Source organism: Bactrocera neohumeralis, unplaced genomic scaffold, assembly GCF_024586455.1.
Source record: "Bactrocera neohumeralis isolate Rockhampton unplaced genomic scaffold, APGP_CSIRO_Bneo_wtdbg2-racon-allhic-juicebox.fasta_v2 cluster09, whole genome shotgun sequence".
Taxonomy (NCBI): domain Eukaryota; kingdom Metazoa; phylum Arthropoda; class Insecta; order Diptera; family Tephritidae; genus Bactrocera; species Bactrocera neohumeralis.
The window spans coordinates 34,579,093-34,598,446 of NW_026089622.1; the positions used below are offsets into that span (position 1 = coordinate 34,579,093).

General features: G+C 34.1%; 1 protein-coding gene and 2 pseudogenes across 1 annotated transcript; 1 reads left to right on the forward strand and 2 right to left on the reverse strand.

Annotated features, from left to right (window-relative positions):
* Positions 1-1,933: 1,933 nt before the first annotated feature.
* LOC126764216 (uncharacterized) lies at positions 1,934-2,786 on the forward strand. The gene is made up of 3 exons (XM_050482017.1): positions 1,934-2,138; positions 2,196-2,345; positions 2,416-2,786. Exons 1-3 carry the CDS (start codon positions 2,058-2,060, stop codon positions 2,695-2,697), a joined length of 513 nt encoding a protein of 170 aa, XP_050337974.1. The 5' UTR covers positions 1,934-2,057; the 3' UTR covers positions 2,698-2,786.
* A 653-nt stretch (positions 2,787-3,439) lies between these two features.
* Positions 3,440-4,373, reverse strand: LOC126764176 (putative nuclease HARBI1; annotated as a pseudogene).
* Positions 4,374-11,458: 7,085 nt separating this feature from the next.
* LOC126764719 (jerky protein homolog-like) lies at positions 11,459-14,319 on the reverse strand (annotated as a pseudogene).
* Positions 14,320-19,354: the final 5,035 nt, after the last annotated feature.

Here is a 19,354-nt window from a genome sequence, read left to right on the forward strand (position 1 = left end):
TTATATACAATTATAATCATATAAATCAAATGTGGAATGGATACACTCACTTTGATTTTCCTCAAGGGTTATGGGGAGATGTATTTATACATAAGTATCGGCAGAATCGGGATGGGGTGTGTGCGCTTCTGTTGTTGTTCTGTTGCTGAGTCGCTGTCGCTCCTGTTCCGCTGTGTGGCGTCTCTTTTAGTTTTAGTTTTATTAGATATTAATTTAAAATGATTTTTTAAGTTTCGCGCCCGTTTTTATTTTGTTAGTAGAGTTAGAAAACTTTTAATAATTGTGTTGTTTTTGACGTTGGGTGTTTTATATTAGTTCTCACTGTTTCACTGTTTCGTTTTTCCTTTTTTCGTTTGTTTTTGCACTTGTGCTCGTATATGCTTCACTGCACTTTTATTTGGTTATTTGGTGGGTGACTGCACTTTCAATTTCACTTTTTTTTTTTGTTGTTGTATCACAATGCTTCTTTATATTTTGTACATATGTGCATATATATATATTTTCTATATTTTATATAATTTTTTTTTTTTTATTTTTTGTTTTTTGTCACTAAGTTTAATTTCTGTATTTTTGTGTCACTGCACTTCACCATTTAATTTTTAACCAATGTGCCTTTCTGTATGGCTCGAAGGACCATGTTGGAATAGTGCACTCACCTTTTATATATTTTTTTTCACTACCAAATTAAGAAAAACGCACTCAATGCCGAAAAAAGGGGTTTTGTCTAATTTTTATTTAAAAAATGCTTTATGGCTTTGCTTAACCGATGCGAATTAAAAGAAAACACGTTCTTCAAAATGGTACAAAATAATGGAATAACGCGGTTGGTTTCGCAACGGGATGACGGCGGATAGATGCGGGATGGGCAAACGTAAGACCGATCGCTGGTAGTGTCGCTAACGAACTGATTGGAATATCTGGTAATCGGTCCTTCTTTATCCCCGTTGATGCTGGATAGAATGATGCATATGTGTGTAAGTGTGGGTGTGTCGGTGTAGAATGTGGGTTGTAAGTGTGGTGTGGTGTGGTGAAGATTGCGTGTTAGTGATGTAAGTTTTGAATCGATGTGGTGTGGTGAAGGTTGCGTGTTAGTGATGCCAGTTTGAATCGTTGGGGTGGGTGTGTGTTGAGGTCGGGGGAGGATGCTCATTAGACATTATTCACTTGAAAGTGGGAAAAGCTCTGCGATTGGCGCTCCCAATGACCGCTGGCGAAAAAGCTTTTGCGTGACGATTTTCTGTTCCGCCAGAGCAGTCATTACAGCTTTATTATGGGCAAGTTGAGTTTCTGAAATTAATAATGATTTGTTATATAATCTTGTGGAATATACAGCGCTTCTTACGTTCCATTTGATCCAACTTTTTACAGACAAATGATTTTAACTTCCCGATATCCTCTAAAATGAGATATACATACGTATGCTTATGCCGGTATTCTGCTTGTCACGATTGTCTCATGTCTCTAATTGAGACAATCGTAATTTAGTGACTCTGTTAGTCAGGATGTCTCATTTTGGTATTCTGGCAGATACAGTCTCAAAAATATTCACCAAATAGTATGGTGAAAAGAAGGGCAGCAATCAGATGTTTAGTTTAGCTGATTAGAGATGAATGCAAGTGCACAATCGTAATGTATGAAACGATTACATGCAATTAGTTTTTTTTTCATAAAATTTCAGCAGTAAAACTTCTTCTTAATAATTGCACAGTACAATTATTGAAAACTAATACTGAAATAGTTTATAATAAATGCTTAACATATGCATTTTATCTGAATCAATTGTTAAGTAAATATGAAAAAATTTAACAACACAGTTATCGATTAACACATGTGTTCATCCTTATATTTGATAATAATGGAAAAGGGGGGTAAGTAATTGTAAACAATATAAATTTCATTATTTTATGATTATTATAGTATATGTATAATATATCTTTTTTACAGATCATAATAAAGTGTTGCGCACCTCGAAGGAGCAAATAGAGTGCTATCTAAATTTTGTGCGGGTTCACCCGGAGATAAAGTTGCACAAAAACGACCCATCGCGGCCGAAAAGAATGGAGGAGCTTTGGGCGGAACTCTCCCTGCAATTAAATGCCCTAAAAGGGCCCACTCGGAACACCACAAAATGGAGAGAGGTAATATTTAACCATAGACATTGGCATATGTATGTATTTATGTCCTTTGATTTACAGAATCTGAGCCATTGGAAAAACCAAATAAGGTCACGCGCAAGGAAAGCCAAGGCGCACAAGCTGGTGACAGGTGGCGGTCCCAGCTTAACAAGTGAGCTCTCTGAAATTGCGGTTGATGGGTTGGCAGATGTACCAACCATTGGCACAGAGGTAAGAATAGCAAGAAAGACCAATACGAGTGTGCAGAATTTATAATTGTTTTTTTCTTTTTCTAATTTAGGAAGAAGTAGTTTTCACAGCTGCACCGTCACCTCTAAATACGACTTCGGATGCATCCAATAATTGCACTCCGTCATCGTCCCGTAGTAAAACAATGACGACGGACGAAATGTTCCGAAATTATATGGATTTAATGGAAGGAAAAGCCGAGGAGGAGAGAGCTTTCCGTATTCAAACTTTAGATTCCATTAATAAACAATCGGAATCCATTAATAATTTAGCGGCAGCGATGGTATTGCTTGCTCAGACCATCGTAAAAAACACCGAAGATTGTACAAAATAGTAAAAAATGTGCTTTTTTATGTACATATTAATTATTTTGTTGTGATGTTTTTTGTACAAAAAAGTGAAAGTGAAAAATGTTCCTTTTTATATACATACTTGTATAAATTATTTTATTGTTATGTTTATTTATTTTATAAATAAATGAAGTTTGAATTGAAATATATGTATATGTATAATTTTAATTATTTAATGTGTTAATGCACCTTTGACGTGCTGCTCTGCCTCGAGTGTAATACTCCCCCGAATGGATTTCAGAGATTGCTCCCACATTTTCAGGAGGTGATTGATCTGGCAATATTTCGGTGTCATTTAGAAAAATTCCATGGTTTTGTAAAATGTTGTGGAATATTGTACAAGTATAAACAAATAATGCCGCTTTGGAATGTTTATACCGCAATGTACGTTCTCTTGAAATACAACGAAAGCGTGATTTTAAAACTCCAAATGCTCTTTCAATAGTGTTTCTTGCTTTTATGTGCCTAGTATTGAAGTTTTGTTCATTTGGTGTTTCAGGGTTTGCCACCGGTGTAAGAAGCCATGGCTCCAATGGATATCCCGAATCACCCAAAAGCCATTTAAAAGCTCCATCAGAGTGTTCTCTTATTAACTTTATCCTTGCTGGCGAAGTAGTCCATATACCGGAGTCATGACATGAGCCGGGAAATTTTGCATTCACGTGCCGGAAAATTAGTTCATCATCACAAAGCTATTGGAAAAATTAGTTAATAATTAGTTATTAATTAGTTATTGAATATAATACTTACCGCTTCAACATTAATGCTATAATAACCCTTTCTGTTCATATAATCATGCGGTACAACTGTGCTTGACAAGGCAGGTGCAATTATGCCAACATGAGTGCAATCAATTGCTCCAATTACACCCTTTATTCCAAATTTCGAATAAAATTTGGAATAAAATTATTGTATAGCGATTTATTTTCTTTTAAATTGGAATAAAATTTACGCAGTCTTAATTCTATTGTATTCTTCAACAGAATTAGGAAAACGCACTTCGCCGTGTTTACGCTCCACCACCAATTTACAAATATATTCGATGCAACGGGAAATGGTGGGTTGGCTCATCACCGCGAAATATGCATTTCCCACGCAACACTGATATGAGCCATTGCATAAAAAATATAAAACTGAAATAAACTAGAGAAATTCGATTGCATGAAAATATACTGTTTCTTTAATGTTAAAATGTAACTCACCCGAAGTTCAAATGGAATCGATGTTTGCTGTTGGTCATACGGCTTGAGTTGATTAATGAGATCCCAGCACAAAGATTTGGGAAATCGGAAGAACTTCCTGAATGTGTTCTCTTCGTATAAAAGCGGATCATTTTGTTTCGCAAAACAGTCAGATTGCGCCTGCGAATGTAGCTAGAAGATATGCACCTTATTATCCATTATTGCAAAATTATAAATATTAATACATTACCTCTCTTCCTCCTCTCGTTGTTTCATCATAAGGTAAAATAGTCCAACTTCATCAGCCATTGTTGTGTTCTTATTTTTCTATGACCTGCTGCAAAGCACATAACAAGTTAGAGACTGATATGGCTCAATTAGAGATGAGACAAACTCGCCAGAATACCAAACAGTCTCAAAATAGATTTCACCACAGATTCGTCTCTATTAGAGACTTGAGACTGCTCGCAGAATACCGGCATTAATGTTATTTCTTACATACTTCTGATATGTACAATGTACATTGCGTGACAATGTACATTGTACATATATGTAATTATAACTACCTTTAACAGCGAGAAATTGCTCATTTACAACGCTGCAGTTACAGTTAGAGCTGGAACTTCTGGGATCACCGTCCATAATAAAAAATACAGAATGTTTGTTAATAACATAATTATTGACAGTAGTGGTATGTACTTACACTGTGGTTGAATATTTTCAGCCCATCTCTCATTCATTTTTAATTTTTTAAAAGACATTTGGTATTTTCTGAACGCGTTTAAATACATATTTTTGTGCATACATTTTTGTGCGTGTAAAATTAAAGTGTTAGTGTTATATTTATTTGTATTATTAAAAATTTATTATTACAAACATCCATGCAAAATTTGAATCATGAGTAATGCGCCTTTATGAGGTAAACCTAACAATTTGCATTCTATTTCGTCTACAGAAACCGAAATTTCTTCTTCTTTTGGAGTTAAATCTACTAAACATATTCCTTTAGTTGTTGAATCTAGAGGTTCAGTGAAAAAAGTTTCTAAATTTATAAACTTTTTTCCTACGACTAAACCCCCATTCTCTTTTTTAAAACCCGTTATTTCTATAGGAGTATACGGCTTTATTACACAATAATTATCAGGGTGTTTCGAACTAAAAATACAGTTATTGTGATAGTACTGAAACGTTCTATTTTTAAGTAATTTTAAACCAACACATACAGGTTTTGTCACCAAATTCTCGAGTGAAATTCTAATAAAAAGTTGTTGTAGCACATGCGTTGGTTTCTTTACATATTTTTTTAGGGTTTGCAAATAGTTTTCGAAAGCATATGCAGATGAGCCAGATAAAAAGCCTATTGCTTTAATATTTTCTGCTAAGTGAAGCAGGTGATGAACATTGTATGTCACGCTCGTTTCTCCGAATACGACGGGGAAGTTTTGAACAAATAAATACAATAAATATTTAGCTATATTAATATTCGCAAGGTAGGTTTTAGGGCAATGTAATATCCTACAAGCAGAGTGGATAAGCAAAAAGTGATAATATATAGATCATCTGGCACATAATCCTTTAAAACTGAAATTTCTGTGTAGAGAAGAAATTGGCGAAATTCAGTTGCTTTCCAATTAAATATTTCTACGAAACCCCTAGGTTTTCTAGCAAATTCTTTGGGAATAAACGGCTTCAAGTCCTTTAAGCTCTTTGAAATAATGTCTTTATTGCCTTTAGTCACCCTCATATTAGTTTTATCATTTAAAATTCTCAGTAAAAAATTGCGCATTACCCCTAAGTCAAGAAGGTGCATGCTATCTATGTTAACTTGGCTAATCATTTTTACGCCAATTGATTCCATGGCGTTTCTTTATTCCTATATTTTGGTAAATGATGATTTCCATATACTCTATTAGTAAAATCGTCATCCGACACTAATTCTCCGCTGTCTACGCTATAAACAAGTGTATTCTGATTTCTTCGGCCCACTTGGGTACGTATGCACAGCCATTTGCCGATGCGTGACCAGGAATACCGCAAATAAATGCTTTAGCTGGGGCATCGCACACAATGCAACGAATTTCAACTTTGATGCTGTGGCCTAAAATTTCTACCCCATTTGCCAATATAAATAGGTTTCAAGGCAGTCTGGCTTTTTAGTACCCAAGTAAATTCCAACAGGAAGAACTGAAATGTTTTCAACATTAACTACTCTAATTAATATTGGCCACAGCTGAGTGCGGGAACTTCTGTATAAGGGTAAGCCATCAGTATTAATGTCTACTAAAATAGACCTGTAGTTTACAAAAATATTTGATGCTTTTTGTAACTGTTGTCTTACACCGATGTGACAATAGGAACCCGGCGAAACATTTTTGATGACTGCACGCTGTCTATGCTTTGCAAACAATGTCTCAACACTTCGCGGCACATCCAAGTTTTCGCTACGTAAAATTAGTAACAACTCTTCAAAACTTTCCCGTGAAGGTCTATTTTTAATAAACCATTTCGCAAGTTTTCTTTTAAACTTGGTTCTTCCTTTAATTCACTTGTTTCTTCATTTAACACACTTGTTTCAATCCCAACCTCTGGCTGCATCTCTCCTGTTGCACCAATCACTTCTGATTCTGCTATTTCTACCTCGTCAAACTTTTCACCACTGAGACTGTTTAAGTAAATGTCCCTTTGCTTTTTAATTAGTCTCTTTAAATTCCGCTTACTCATTATTTTGTTTATTCTCATTCACTTTTATTCACTTTAACAACAAATCGCAAATGTAGCACTTAACACGCAGCACAATTTCTTTTCATAAATAGGGATCAGGGTAAACAGCTGATTTTGTAGATGAGCGATTATCGATAATAACCTGTTGCGCCGATACATCGAACAGTCTTTTAATTGTCGTTTTCGCAACCGGTCCCAAACCTGATGCGAAATGACTAGCTCTGGAACTAAATTTTTTTGGGACTGGTTCTCAATTTTACTGCAGGGTATTTACGACTGCATTTGTATGTGTTAGCGATGATGCACATAAATAGTTGAAATATGATATCTGTTTCTTTACAGATTTACAAAAATAGCTTATTTAATATTAGCCGTTAAGAACTGTTCAGAAATCTGAACAGGTATACAGTGCACTCGCGAAAACTTGAACTCATAAATACTATACTTGTTCGAATGTTATGGATTTGCATTTATATATTCGATTTATCAGTTTTTATACTTACAACTACTCAAGTTTTCTTGCATAATTCAAAATATTAGAATTCTGTGGTTTGCTGTTTTGTAAGATGGAGGTTGTTTTCTAATTTCAACCGAATTCAATACGTCCTTTTCGCGTAAGGATTGTAACATATTCATTTTTCTTGTATTCTTTCAGCAGTTGCCCATTGTGTAGATTTGCTAAAAATTGGTGCCGAGTCGGATGAACTAATGCATTTTCACCTTCAGCCTCAAATCCAAATTTTTTAGCTTCTTTTTCCCTTTGATTTTTCAAAACACTAAGGAGGACGACGTCTTTAAGTATGGCAAAGTTTAAATTATTTGTCCAGCACTTGATGAAAGAATCTTTTCTCAACTTATTGAAAGGTCGATCCAAAAATGTACCAACATTTCTGAATATAATTTTTTTCATTAATTCGACCGAGCCAAAGAATTTCGTTAATGTAACTTGAGGCGTGCTTTATTTGACCATCACAAGCTAATAGCTAAACCTAGCACCTAGCTTATTTCATATATTCCCTTAAAAACGAAGTGTGTTGGCAATGCGGGCGGGAACAGTCAGTTGATATTCAATTGGTTTCTAAATGTCTGATGTGGAGAAAAGGATAGTTTGAATTCCTTAATTTGTAAACGGGATATAAAATTACCATATAAATATATGGCTAAATGAGTTTCAGTCTCCTGCCCCACACAACACATAACCAACACCGAGCACCTAACCACAACAATAATCCCGCATCCAGAACACTCTACACTCACCGCATTAAAATATACATACGTCACTAGCACGCTTCATTCACCACCTACAATCCACATCACACATAACTACATTACCACTGCATTTTTCACCACAACCAAAAGGGAACAAAAGGGGCGGAGAAACAAGTTCGTCACTTCTTTTTCTTGCGATCCGAACGAAAGCCGTGCTCTGTTAATACCGAGGTTTTTCAGCCGTTGCATATTGTGCGAACATCCCTTTTTTATCTTCTGTGAAATTTTGATTGATTTGTACATAAAATCCTTCAGAGGAAAAATATATTTGGTGAAATTTTTGGCGGAATTGTGTGTTGCCTTTTTCATTGTAATTCCGAAAGGTGAGTGCGGGGAGACTAATCGAAAAAGGCATGGTCCTTCGAGCCTACAGAAAGGCACTATAAAAAAAAAAACAAATTTTAATACAAACGATTGTAGTGACGTTAAAACACATAAAAAGGGAAAAAAAACCAAAATTAAGTCAAAGTGAAAAGTTAAGTGGGACAACAAGAAATAAACACATACAGAAGCGAAGTTCATTTTTAAAATAACAATATATGTATATATACATATGTATATATTAGGGTGATTCAAAAATTTTTTTTTTTTTCAATTGGTACTCACAAAAATAGGTTCCTAGACACCTCTAAGAAAGCCTCTTCAAATATGAGTTTTTAATTGTAACGGGAAGGTCCTCCGCCTAACGGTTTTCTATTTTTTCTTATTATCAGATAGAAAAATTTATATCTCGCTTCCAACTACTTGAAAAAATATCTTGTTAATTAGGTTTTGTAGGAAATTAAATGCTCTAAAATATGGTCTCTTATGATTTTTTCGTAAGCCCAACCGTTTAAAAGATATTAAGGGTTGAAATTTGACTATTTTGGAAAAATTCTTTTTTTTCTTATTAATTTTATAACTCAATGAAAAAAAATTATTATGAATGATGATACACATAGTTTTGTAGGAAATTTACTGCTCTATAAAAATGGTCTACTACGATATTTCGATTAAGTTAAGCGTTTACGAGATATTCATCGTCAAACATCAATGCATATTAAGGTGGATCAAAAAAAAAAAAAATTTTTTTTTCGTTTGATACTCTGAAAAATAGGTTCCTAGACACCTCTAAGAATACCTCTCCAAAAATCTATTCATAATAATTTTTTTTTATTGAGTTATAAAATTAATAAGATAAAAAATTTTCTCAAAAATAATCAAACTTTAACTGTTAATATCTTTTAAACGGTCGGGTTTACGAAAAAATCATAAGAGACCATATTTTAGAGCATTTAATTTCCTACAAAACCTAATTAACAAGACATTTTTTTTTCAAGTAGTTGGAAGCGAGATATAAATTTTTCTATCTGATAATAAGAAAAAATAGAAAACCGTTAGGCGGAGGACCTTCCCGTTACAATTAAAAACTCATATTTGGAGAGGCTTTCTTAGAGGTGTCTAGGAACCTATTTTTGCGAGTACCAATTGAAAAAAAGAAAAAAAAAATTTTTTGAATCACCCTAATATATATATATATATATATGAACATTTTTATATAATTACATGTTTTTGTGTAAAAATATAATAAAACAAAAATTAAGTTTTTTAAAAAAATTATAATACATAAAAAGTAACCCTAAACATAATTCGGGCGCGATCGGTCAAAAAAAAAAAGCGTCAATACAACATAATAACAACACACAATAGGAAAACTGGAGCACTCGGGCGTAGGACAACAAGACAGTAGAACCGGAGCACACAGGCATAAAAGACCACAAACTTACTTTCCCCCAAAAAACCCCCTTGAGGCGAGATAAAGTAAGTGTATCGTCTTTGATTTCTATTTATTATATGTATGTACATATGTATGATAATAAACAGATTTATAATTAAGATAATCCGTTTGAACGGCACAAACCGGGAAAACTTTAATTATATATATCATCTATATATATAAAACAGTAAAAAAGCAAACAAAAATATATTTTATTGCCTATTTGCTTACCCCAGTGTTACGAACACACGTAACAAGCTAATCAAACAACAATTCAATCTCAAGTATCGACTTGCAAGATTTTCCGCAATACTCCTTCTGTTCCTCAAAACAGTAAGCAGTATATCTAAAATAAAAAAGCAAAAGGCACAATAAAATGCAAGAAGTGAAACAAAAGAAATAATAAATTCGAACATACATACATACATATTAACTAGTAACAAATCGATTTATATTATACGAAGTTAAAACAAAAAAAAACACAACGCATAAAGAGGTGAACACTTGCGCACGGTGAACTCTCTTTTGGATTCGTATCGCGCCTACAACAACGGAAGAACGTAAAAACAATATCCGTACAAGCAATAAAAATACTTGAATATGTGTACCATAGCGCATTACATACAGACCAGGCACATATACAAAGGGTATTGACGCCTGTAACTACGAAAGTGCATACGAGGGCATACGAATAAGTCCGCAAACAAAAAAAAGGTATACAGTAAGTCCCGCTTAAGTGCCACACCTAACGATGTCAGGTTTTTGTGGCACTTAAGCGGGAGTGGTATTTAAAAGAAACCCGCTTAAGTGCCATATGGTACTTACGAAGATTTCGTTTATGAACTTTTCTAAAAAGCTGCAAAATTTTTTATTAAATCAATTTTATTGATTATAATTTACAAAAATTAATAAAAACAAACAAAGAGACCTTTCTTGAGATCAAAGCTTTTAAAATTAAATTATTAATTCAAGTTTACATATGGGTATGTACATACATTTTATGTAAGTACTTATCTACTTATTTATATGTAATAAAGTAGTTTCGCTTCAATTTAAAAAAAGAAATCAGTAATTTTTTTCTGACGAAGATTTTGAAATTTCTTTTTTAATTAGCTTTTCTTCCAAAGTTTCAATTTCTTCGGCGTCAATATTGTTGTAATCTACAAACTTCTTAATAAGGTTAAGAGCACTTATGCCCGGTTTCACAGTCCATACTTAAGTTGTGCCTAAATAAAATCTTAGCTAAGTATTGTTGCAAACTGAGTGGTCGTTTGCGTTTCACAGTCAATGCTCAATTTCTATAAAATTTTATTATGATATATGGCAACGTTATGGGCAACATATGTTTTACAAATGTCATTCATAAAAATATGTTTGAAATATTTAAATTATAACAGACAATACATAAATTTGCGAGGAAAATTATATCAAAAATTGATGAAAACAACAAAAGAACCCAAATTTCATCAGTAGCGAGTCGGAGCACCTATGGGAACTGAAGGAAAAGTATAAGCTGTTATTGAGTGCAAACGAACGGACACTTGCCCTACGCTACGAAAGATGTCGCTGAAAATTCAAAGCAAATTCAAAACAAAAATCAGCTGTTATTTAAGCACTGCTTAAGTCTTCCCTTTTCAGTACTTAAGCATTACATAAGTATGAACTGTAAAACAATATTTTCCTGTTTTATCTTAAGTACAACATAAGTATGGACTGTGAAACCGGGCCTTAAAGTTTCAGCAAAGGAAGGTGGGTCAGTTACGGCATCAGCTGCAGATTCTTCTGATGATTCAACATCAGCCTCATTTAATACATCTTTTACTTTTTTTGTTCATCAGTAAGAACACCAAAGCAATCAATGTCACTGTCGCACCCAACGTATTCATCAAAGTTATGTATTTCAATAGGGACATCTACTATTTCCTCGATAGGGTCGAACGAAATATCTTCTACTTGAAATCCGGCCTACAAAACGAAATTCAAAGAATTTAAGTTAAATACATACCTGCAATATTTTGCTTTTCACTGGTTCAACATATAATTATTAAGAGCTAAACTTACTATTTAGAAGCAATTTCTTATGGTATCGCTTTTAACAAGCCACCACGCCCGTTTAATAAAATTAAAGATAATTATTGAAATCGATGTTATAAATTGTTTAATTGATAAGCCGTTCTCTATGGCAAGTATTTGTTTTCGAACCATTATTTGTCGGAAATAAACTTTAAATCAGTGTATTATCCCTTGGTCGAGAGGCTGCAACAGTGATGTCGTGTTTGGTGGCAAAAATGTAATCTTTACATTCTCAACATTCAAACCATCAACTTTATGGCCATTTCGTTGTCAACTATTAATACTTCTTCAACTTGCTTTCCCATTTCATTGTCAAATTCCTTCATTATCATTGACCACAAAGATCAGTCATCCAAGCTTTGTTCTGGGAATAGTACGGCAGCGGCACAACTTTTCCCTTAAAACACCTCGGGTTTTTCGACTTTCCAATTGCAAAAACTTTTTTGAAGGTTCCATCTGAATTACATAAAAATAACAGAGTCAAGCGGGCCTTTTGTGCCTTACCGCCCACCGCCTTGTCTCCTCCTTTACACAACGTTCTGCTTGGAAGAGCCTTGTAAAAAAGACCGCTTTCATCCGCATTAAATATATCGCCTGGCTCGTAGTCCTTTATTAAGGTATTTAAAACTTCATTGCTGTAGTTTTCCGCCGCCGTAGTATCAGCATCTGCTGCCTCGCCTTGAATTTGTTTAAATTTAATATTTTCACGTCGCTGCCAACGCCACATCCAACCAGCAGTTGGCTCAAGTCACAACCCATTTTAAGTGCGAATTCCTTTGCCTTTGTGCAATTTGAGCTCCACAAATTGTCGCATTCAACGATCGCATCTGGTTGAACCATTTTGATAAAGCTTCCTCTACTTTATCACATGTACCAAAACGCAATCGTTTGCGTTTTAAATTAGTTTTCCGAGGCAGCCGCCTCCGATTTATTCGCGCTTCCTCCATATTCGATGGATGGTTGAAATGTCCACCTTGAACTTTTTGTCACATCAGCCTTCGGCTTTTTCCTTCGTGTTCAATCAAATTTATTGTTCCAACTTTTGTTTTATAGTCAAAGCAGTTACTATTTTGCGTTTTACCAGGCATTTTTCTGTATTTTTCAAACTTACAACGATGCAAATGACAAAAGTGAAAATTTTTGACACATAGATAGCGAAGATCGATTAAAACAAATGCTCGATAACAAAAGCACTTATCCATATTGCCATATTTTAAGATTTTACAAGAATATTTTTTCGATTTTATAGTTTTAAATTTAAAGTGGCACTTAAGAGGGGGAAAACTTAAACCAAATTTTTTAATGAAGCACGAAATTTAGTGGCCGCTAAGGGCGATTGGCACTTAACCGAGTGGTACTTAAACGGGGAAATTCTATACATTTTTTCGAAAAAATGTTCGAAGCAGTAAAATACAGGTACTTAAGCGGGAATGGCAGTTAAGCGTGGAGGCACTTAAGCGGGATTTACTGTATATACATACATATATACTAGAGTGATTCAAGACAAAGTTTTTTTTTCGTTTGGTACTCGGAAAAATAGGTTCCTAAACACCTCTAAAAAGCCTCTCCAAACATGAGTTTTTAATTGTAACGGGAAGGGCCTCCTACATACAGTTTTCATTTTTTTTTATTATCAGATAGAAAAATGTATATCTCCTTTTCCCGCTACTTGAAAAAATATCTTGTTCCCTATATTTTTTAGGAAATTGAACGCTCTACAAAAAAGGTCTAATATGATTCGTAAACTCAAACGTTTAAAAGATATTAACAGTTAAAGTTTGATTATTTTTTGGGGGAAAAATTTTTTTTTTTTGAATTTTATAACTCAATGAAAAAAAAAATCATTATGAATGATGAAACTCATAGTTTTGTAGGAAATTTTTTCTGCTCTATAAAAATGGTCTACTATGATATTTCGATTAAGTTAAGCGTTTACGAGATATTCATCGTCAAACATCAATGCATATTAAGGTGGATAAAAAAAAAAATTTTTTTTTCGTTTAATACTCTGAAAAATAGGTTCCTAGACACCTCTAAGAAAGCCTCTCCAAAAACCTTTTTCATAACTTTTTTTTTCAATGACAGAAATTTCTTATGGTATGTGGTGAGCATTTGTACAACTCTGGTGTGTAAAATTTAAAGACTATGATTTTTTAAAAGTGTTTTCCCCTTTTTTGCAACTATTTCTGTAACCTCTTTACTCATAGGTTCATATTTGTCGCCTCGGAGTCGCCCTATACGAAATCTTTCAAACTGATAACAAAAAAAAACATCCTGGTAAGTAGGTAACTGGGACTCAGAAAATTTTACGGATATATGCCAAACACAGGACATTTCTGTCTAAATTTAAATTTAGATACAGACATTTTGAGTTCTGTGTTCTGTTGAGAGAATATAAGTGATAGCATAAGTGAAGGAACTCGATGAAAAAATATTTATGTGGAGACCAGTCCGAACGTGTCCTTTGGCGTAGGTGAATGAATGTGAGTGATAGCACTCGGCGAAATCAACGTCAAGAAGTGTGGCCGCAAGCCGATTTTCACCTTGCGCGGTGTGGCGCGCGCCTTTGCGCTCGTACCCTCGGGAACGGTCTGTCCTACGGCCATGATCACGTATACCATTTCGGTAGCAAATGACGTGACAAACAACTTTTGTTTTATACATTTTGCCATGAGATGCGTATTTCAGGCGCTAGGTAGACATTTTCACGATTTTAGACGAATTTCCGAACTTTCAAGGCCGGCGTTGGGGTTGAAGATGCAATCCGGTCTCAAAACAAAAAGTTGCATTGGAATCAGGAAGTACAAGGCAACTTTTCCGCACTATTAGAAATCCCGAATCGAAAAGTCCGGAATCGACCCACCCTAATGCCCAACTTATTCCAGTGTGAGAGCGCCTCAAAAATAAGCGTTTTTATATTATATTGCATTGTAGCCAGATCGGGCAAAATAATGATTTTTAAAATTAAAATTAAAACACCCAACATTCATACGATTGCAAATTATTATACATATATTGACTTTAATATATGGCGAAACTATTTAAATCATTTTTATGATTTTATGGAATATTAAACCAACTGACTTTTCATCTTTCAATACTTAATAAGGTGAATTAAGCCTGTTAGTTCTAAATTAATAAATGCTTTTAAAAACGTTCTATTATTTTTTGCGCGTAAATAGATCATGTAGTACATAAGTGTATTTTATCATGATGAGACAAAATTTAAAGATTTTGAGCTTAGCAAAGAAACTGAAATAATTTATGCAGTCAAAAATAGTGAATGTGCTACAGATCTATCCAAAAATTCAATATTGCTTGGTCCACAACTTGTAGAATTGTAAAACAAAGAAAAAACAAATTTTAGAATGTAAGTTAACAATACGCTATCTGACCCTGAAAAACGTAAAACGCTCCGTGCCTCAAAACTTCTTACAATGGAAAACGCACTTTACAAATGGTTTTTATTGCAACGTACCAAGAATTACCGATCAACGGATTAATTTTAAATGATAAAGCTAAGCAGTTAATAAAGGATAGGTAAAGGTATTTTTCCTAGCGATAAATGGTTTAAAAAATTTTTTAAAACCCTTTTGGGAATACGATTTTTTTCCCAATCTCAGGGGGGTATAATTATCTTCGCGATCAGAATTTTTTTGAATTGTTCAAAACTAAGCTACAAGCTAAAATTAAAGAAAATTGAACTATGTCCAGATAAAATTTAAAACGCTGATGAATCCTAATTATATTTGATTATGGATATTGATCTTAAGAGGGCCCTAATTAAAGGGTCACTCCTTTGATTCAACCAATGAAAAAAAAAGGCAAAAAAACAAAAGGCATGTTTTATTTGACTAGCAAATTAAGCTATTATTTTGTGTATCGAAGAGTTATTATGTTGGCTTGTCAAAGCTAGCGTGTATATTGATCTAGAGCAGGCCTTCCCAACATAGGGCCCCCCGGGGCCACCATCCGGCCCGCATAGGCCCTTCATCCGGCCCGCCATCTCTTATAGTCTTTGGGCATCACGGGTTGTATAGGCCTGAAATACGTTATGAATAAAGTAGTGCAGACAGTTAATTTTATACGCGCAAGAGGGCAACCCACAGACAGTTCCAGGCTTTTCTGGCTCATGTCGGTTCAGATGACGAAGACATTGTATACTTCAGTCGCGTTCGCTGGCTCAACAGAGCAGCTACACTAAAACGATTCTTTTCCCCCGTTGGACGACTTAAAGTTTTTTCTTGGCAACAAAGACCAAGAAATTACTTTCCTTACTGATGAGGAGTGGTTGGCAGATCTGGCTTTCCTGGTTGATATACATAACTAAATATCTTTCTGATCTTAATTTAAAAACCCAAAAAAGGGAAAGACCAACTATGCACAAATTTATAGAAAATTTTGGAAAAGCAGCTGGAACAAAAACAGTTGATTCATTGGGAGACCTTATTCAGGGAAAACAAGATACCTTGGATTTTGACAAGTACGTGTTGATGTTACAAATATTAAGGAATGAGTTTGACGAAGATTTTGCAGACCCAAAACCAAAACTCCATGCCCTGAAAGTGTTTCAAAATCCATGTGATGTTGAAATTGAAGGCGCTGCGCTGAGTTTACAGCTGGAGTTAATAGAATTGCAAAGCAGCGCTTTATATAAAAACGGCATATTGTCTTCCAAACTTTAAATTTTAAATTTTAACAAAAAGTAAATTACACCCAGTCAATACCCAAACCTTACTAAGCTGGCTATTCAACATATTTCTTTATTTGGTAGTACATATGTTTGCGAGCAGCTGTTTTCTCGCATGAAATTTAACAAATAAAAAACCAGATCATCTTTATTAGATAGCCATCTTAAAGGCATTTTGCGCATAGCCACTTCTAAAACTCCAGCTGACATAGATGCGCTGTGCAAACAGAAAAAATGTCAGACATCTCATTAATTAGATTTTAAGAATAAGAATATCTTTATCTGCTAAGGCCATAGTTACATTAATAATAATATATTAAGTTTTATGTGATGCTGCTTTTTATAAAAAAATAAATATACCAAAACTGAAGGTCTTTTTATTTTTTTTGGCCCGCTACGGTTATGAAAATGCTAAACCTGGCCCTTCACAAAATTATGTTGGGGGGGCCTGAACTAGAGGCATTGTCAGTTCATCGCTTTGGCGATTTAGCTATGTTTTTTTCCAAAAAAAAAGTCAACTACTTGGCAATAACGATAAAGTTTTTTGAAGATGAAAAAAAAAAACCAAAATTACAAAATTTTGTGTTTTGTTTAAAGGGAAAAATTAATATAAATCTGATAATTTATTATAATTCTTTTACAATGATATATATCGTCAAATAAACAAAAAAATATATATTTGTATTTTTCGATTAGTCTCCCCGCACTCACCTTTCGGAATTACAATGAAAAAGGCAAAAACACAATTCCGCCAAAAATTTCACCAAAATATATTTTTCCTCTGAAGGATTTTATGTACAAATCAATCAAAATTTCACAGAATGTATTTGTATTATATCCGGGGAAGAGGGTTGTGTAGAAGTTAAATTAAATTATTTATTTATTGAAGATAAAAAAAGGGGTGTTCGCACAATATGCAACGGCTGAAAAACCTTTGGGATTAACAGAGCACGGGTTTGGGTTTGGGCGCAAAAAAAAGAAGAAGTGATGAACTTGTTTCTCCGCCCCTTTTTTTTCCCTTTTGGTTGTGGTGAAAAATGCAATTGGGAATGTAGTTAATGTGGGGATGTGGATTGTAGGTGGTGTAGAGATGAGTGTGGTGAATGAAGCGTGCTAGTGACGTATGTATATTTTAATGCGGTGAGTGTAGAGTGTTCTGGATGCGGGATTATTGTTGTGGTTAGGTGCTCGGTGTTGGTTATGTGTTGTGTGAGACAGGAGACTGAAGTCATTTAGCCCCCCCGGGCCCCCCCTAGGCGAATATATCAGCCTAGAAGTCGTTGCAACTGCTGGAGCGTGGCTACAACGCACAGTGAGACAGCCCAATAGTAACCGCGGCAAAAAATGGTTTTTGACTTGTCGTCCAATTTGGATAAAATTTTTTCACAGTATATTAACAGATATATGAGTAACAATTCCCTGAAATTTCAGCCTCATAACTTACTACTTTATTCAGAGTAAGTCAAAGCGAGGTATGCCAACTGCGCTTGAAAATATGTTAGTTCAATATGTAATAATCAAAGCTATTAAAATAAAAATACATAATAAATGTAACTTTAAAGTATTTTTTTAATTAATTTACATAGTTATTGTAGAATGAGTAAATGAAAAAATAAATTAAAAAAAAAACAAAATTTTTTTTTTCTTAACAACAGAATTGTGGTGCAAAAATTAGAACATTTTGCATTTTCAAATGGCCTAGGAAATATAGAGCAGCCCGTCGCCCTAGGTGCAGACTTATACCAAATGAAAGCTTGGAAATTCAGCTTTAATTTAAAGTAGATATATACAGTGTGCAGCCGAAAAGTACATTAAACAGGCGTAAAAACTACGCAAAAAGTATGTAACGTACACGATTTTACCTTATATTGTGAGCAGCAGGCGTAAAGCATACATAACTTTTTACTTTTATTTTTGAAGGAAACTTCTTTACGCGCGCTTTGGCTTGGGGATAAGCTGACGCGAACGCAAGCATGAAAAGGTGTGATCAGGCGAGGCGAATGCAATTTATAATACATGTGTACATGTGCACGCATATATGTATGTGTTTTTGTATGCTTGTGCATTATTTGTTCGGAAGTGTATGCAAATATACATATGTATGTACATATAAATATATATGAATGCAAGAACATGCAGATCAATCCGCGCGCATATAATAAATTATGTATATTGATAAGTTATAAAATCATGATTTGAATTTTCTGAATGCGCACATGCGTGTATATACATAATAAGATTATGATATGAGCGTGTGCAGAGACATAAGATTAATATGATAGAAAATGTACATACATGCATAAAAAATTTGTTTATGTTCTCTGTGCGAGAGGTGTGTTTTGTACACATTTTTCGCTGTTCAAAATGAAATAAATATAAACGAAATTCTTCGTTGGGAGTGTATTTCTGTCTCTGCCTATTCTCTGCTTCGGCATATATGCCATGTCATCATATGCCGTAAATACATATATTTCTGTCTCTTCATATTCTCGGTTAGAATATGTGAGAGAATTGTAAAAAATGTTAAAATTGCGAGGCGAATTCCGACCTACAATAAGGGTATTCCATCAAACTCATAAATGCCTTGTATATATATTGTTGTGATCAATTTAATATCTATTAGTAGGAAATATAATATAACACAAAAATATTTATTAGTATAGTATATTATGTAAAAATTAAATAAAATTATTAGATATGCAAGTCAAAATTGACTATAAATATTACTATGCATGCATTCATACAAAATTATACTCAAACTCCATGGTTACTTTTAATTGACAAAGTCTCAGAAAACACGTATCGGACTTGAGCGATCCCGCAATTGATTCAAGCAATATCCTGTTTTTATCAGAAACCTGGTCAAATGACGATGAAAACATTGAGATCCCGAATTTTGATTGTATTGCGAAATTCAAGCGTAAAAATGTTAGATCAGCAGGAGTGGCAAT

Coding starts and splice junctions, on each gene's coding strand:
- LOC126764216 (XM_050482017.1), top strand. CDS start 2,058: ATGGAGGAGCTTTGGGCGGAACTCTCCCTGCAATTAAATGCCCTAAAA. Junction 2,139..2,195: donor ACACCACAAAATGGAGAGAG/GTAATATTTAAC, acceptor TTTGATTTACAG/AATCTGAGCCATTGGAAAAA. Junction 2,346..2,415: donor TACCAACCATTGGCACAGAG/GTAAGAATAGCA, acceptor TTTCTAATTTAG/GAAGAAGTAGTTTTCACAGC.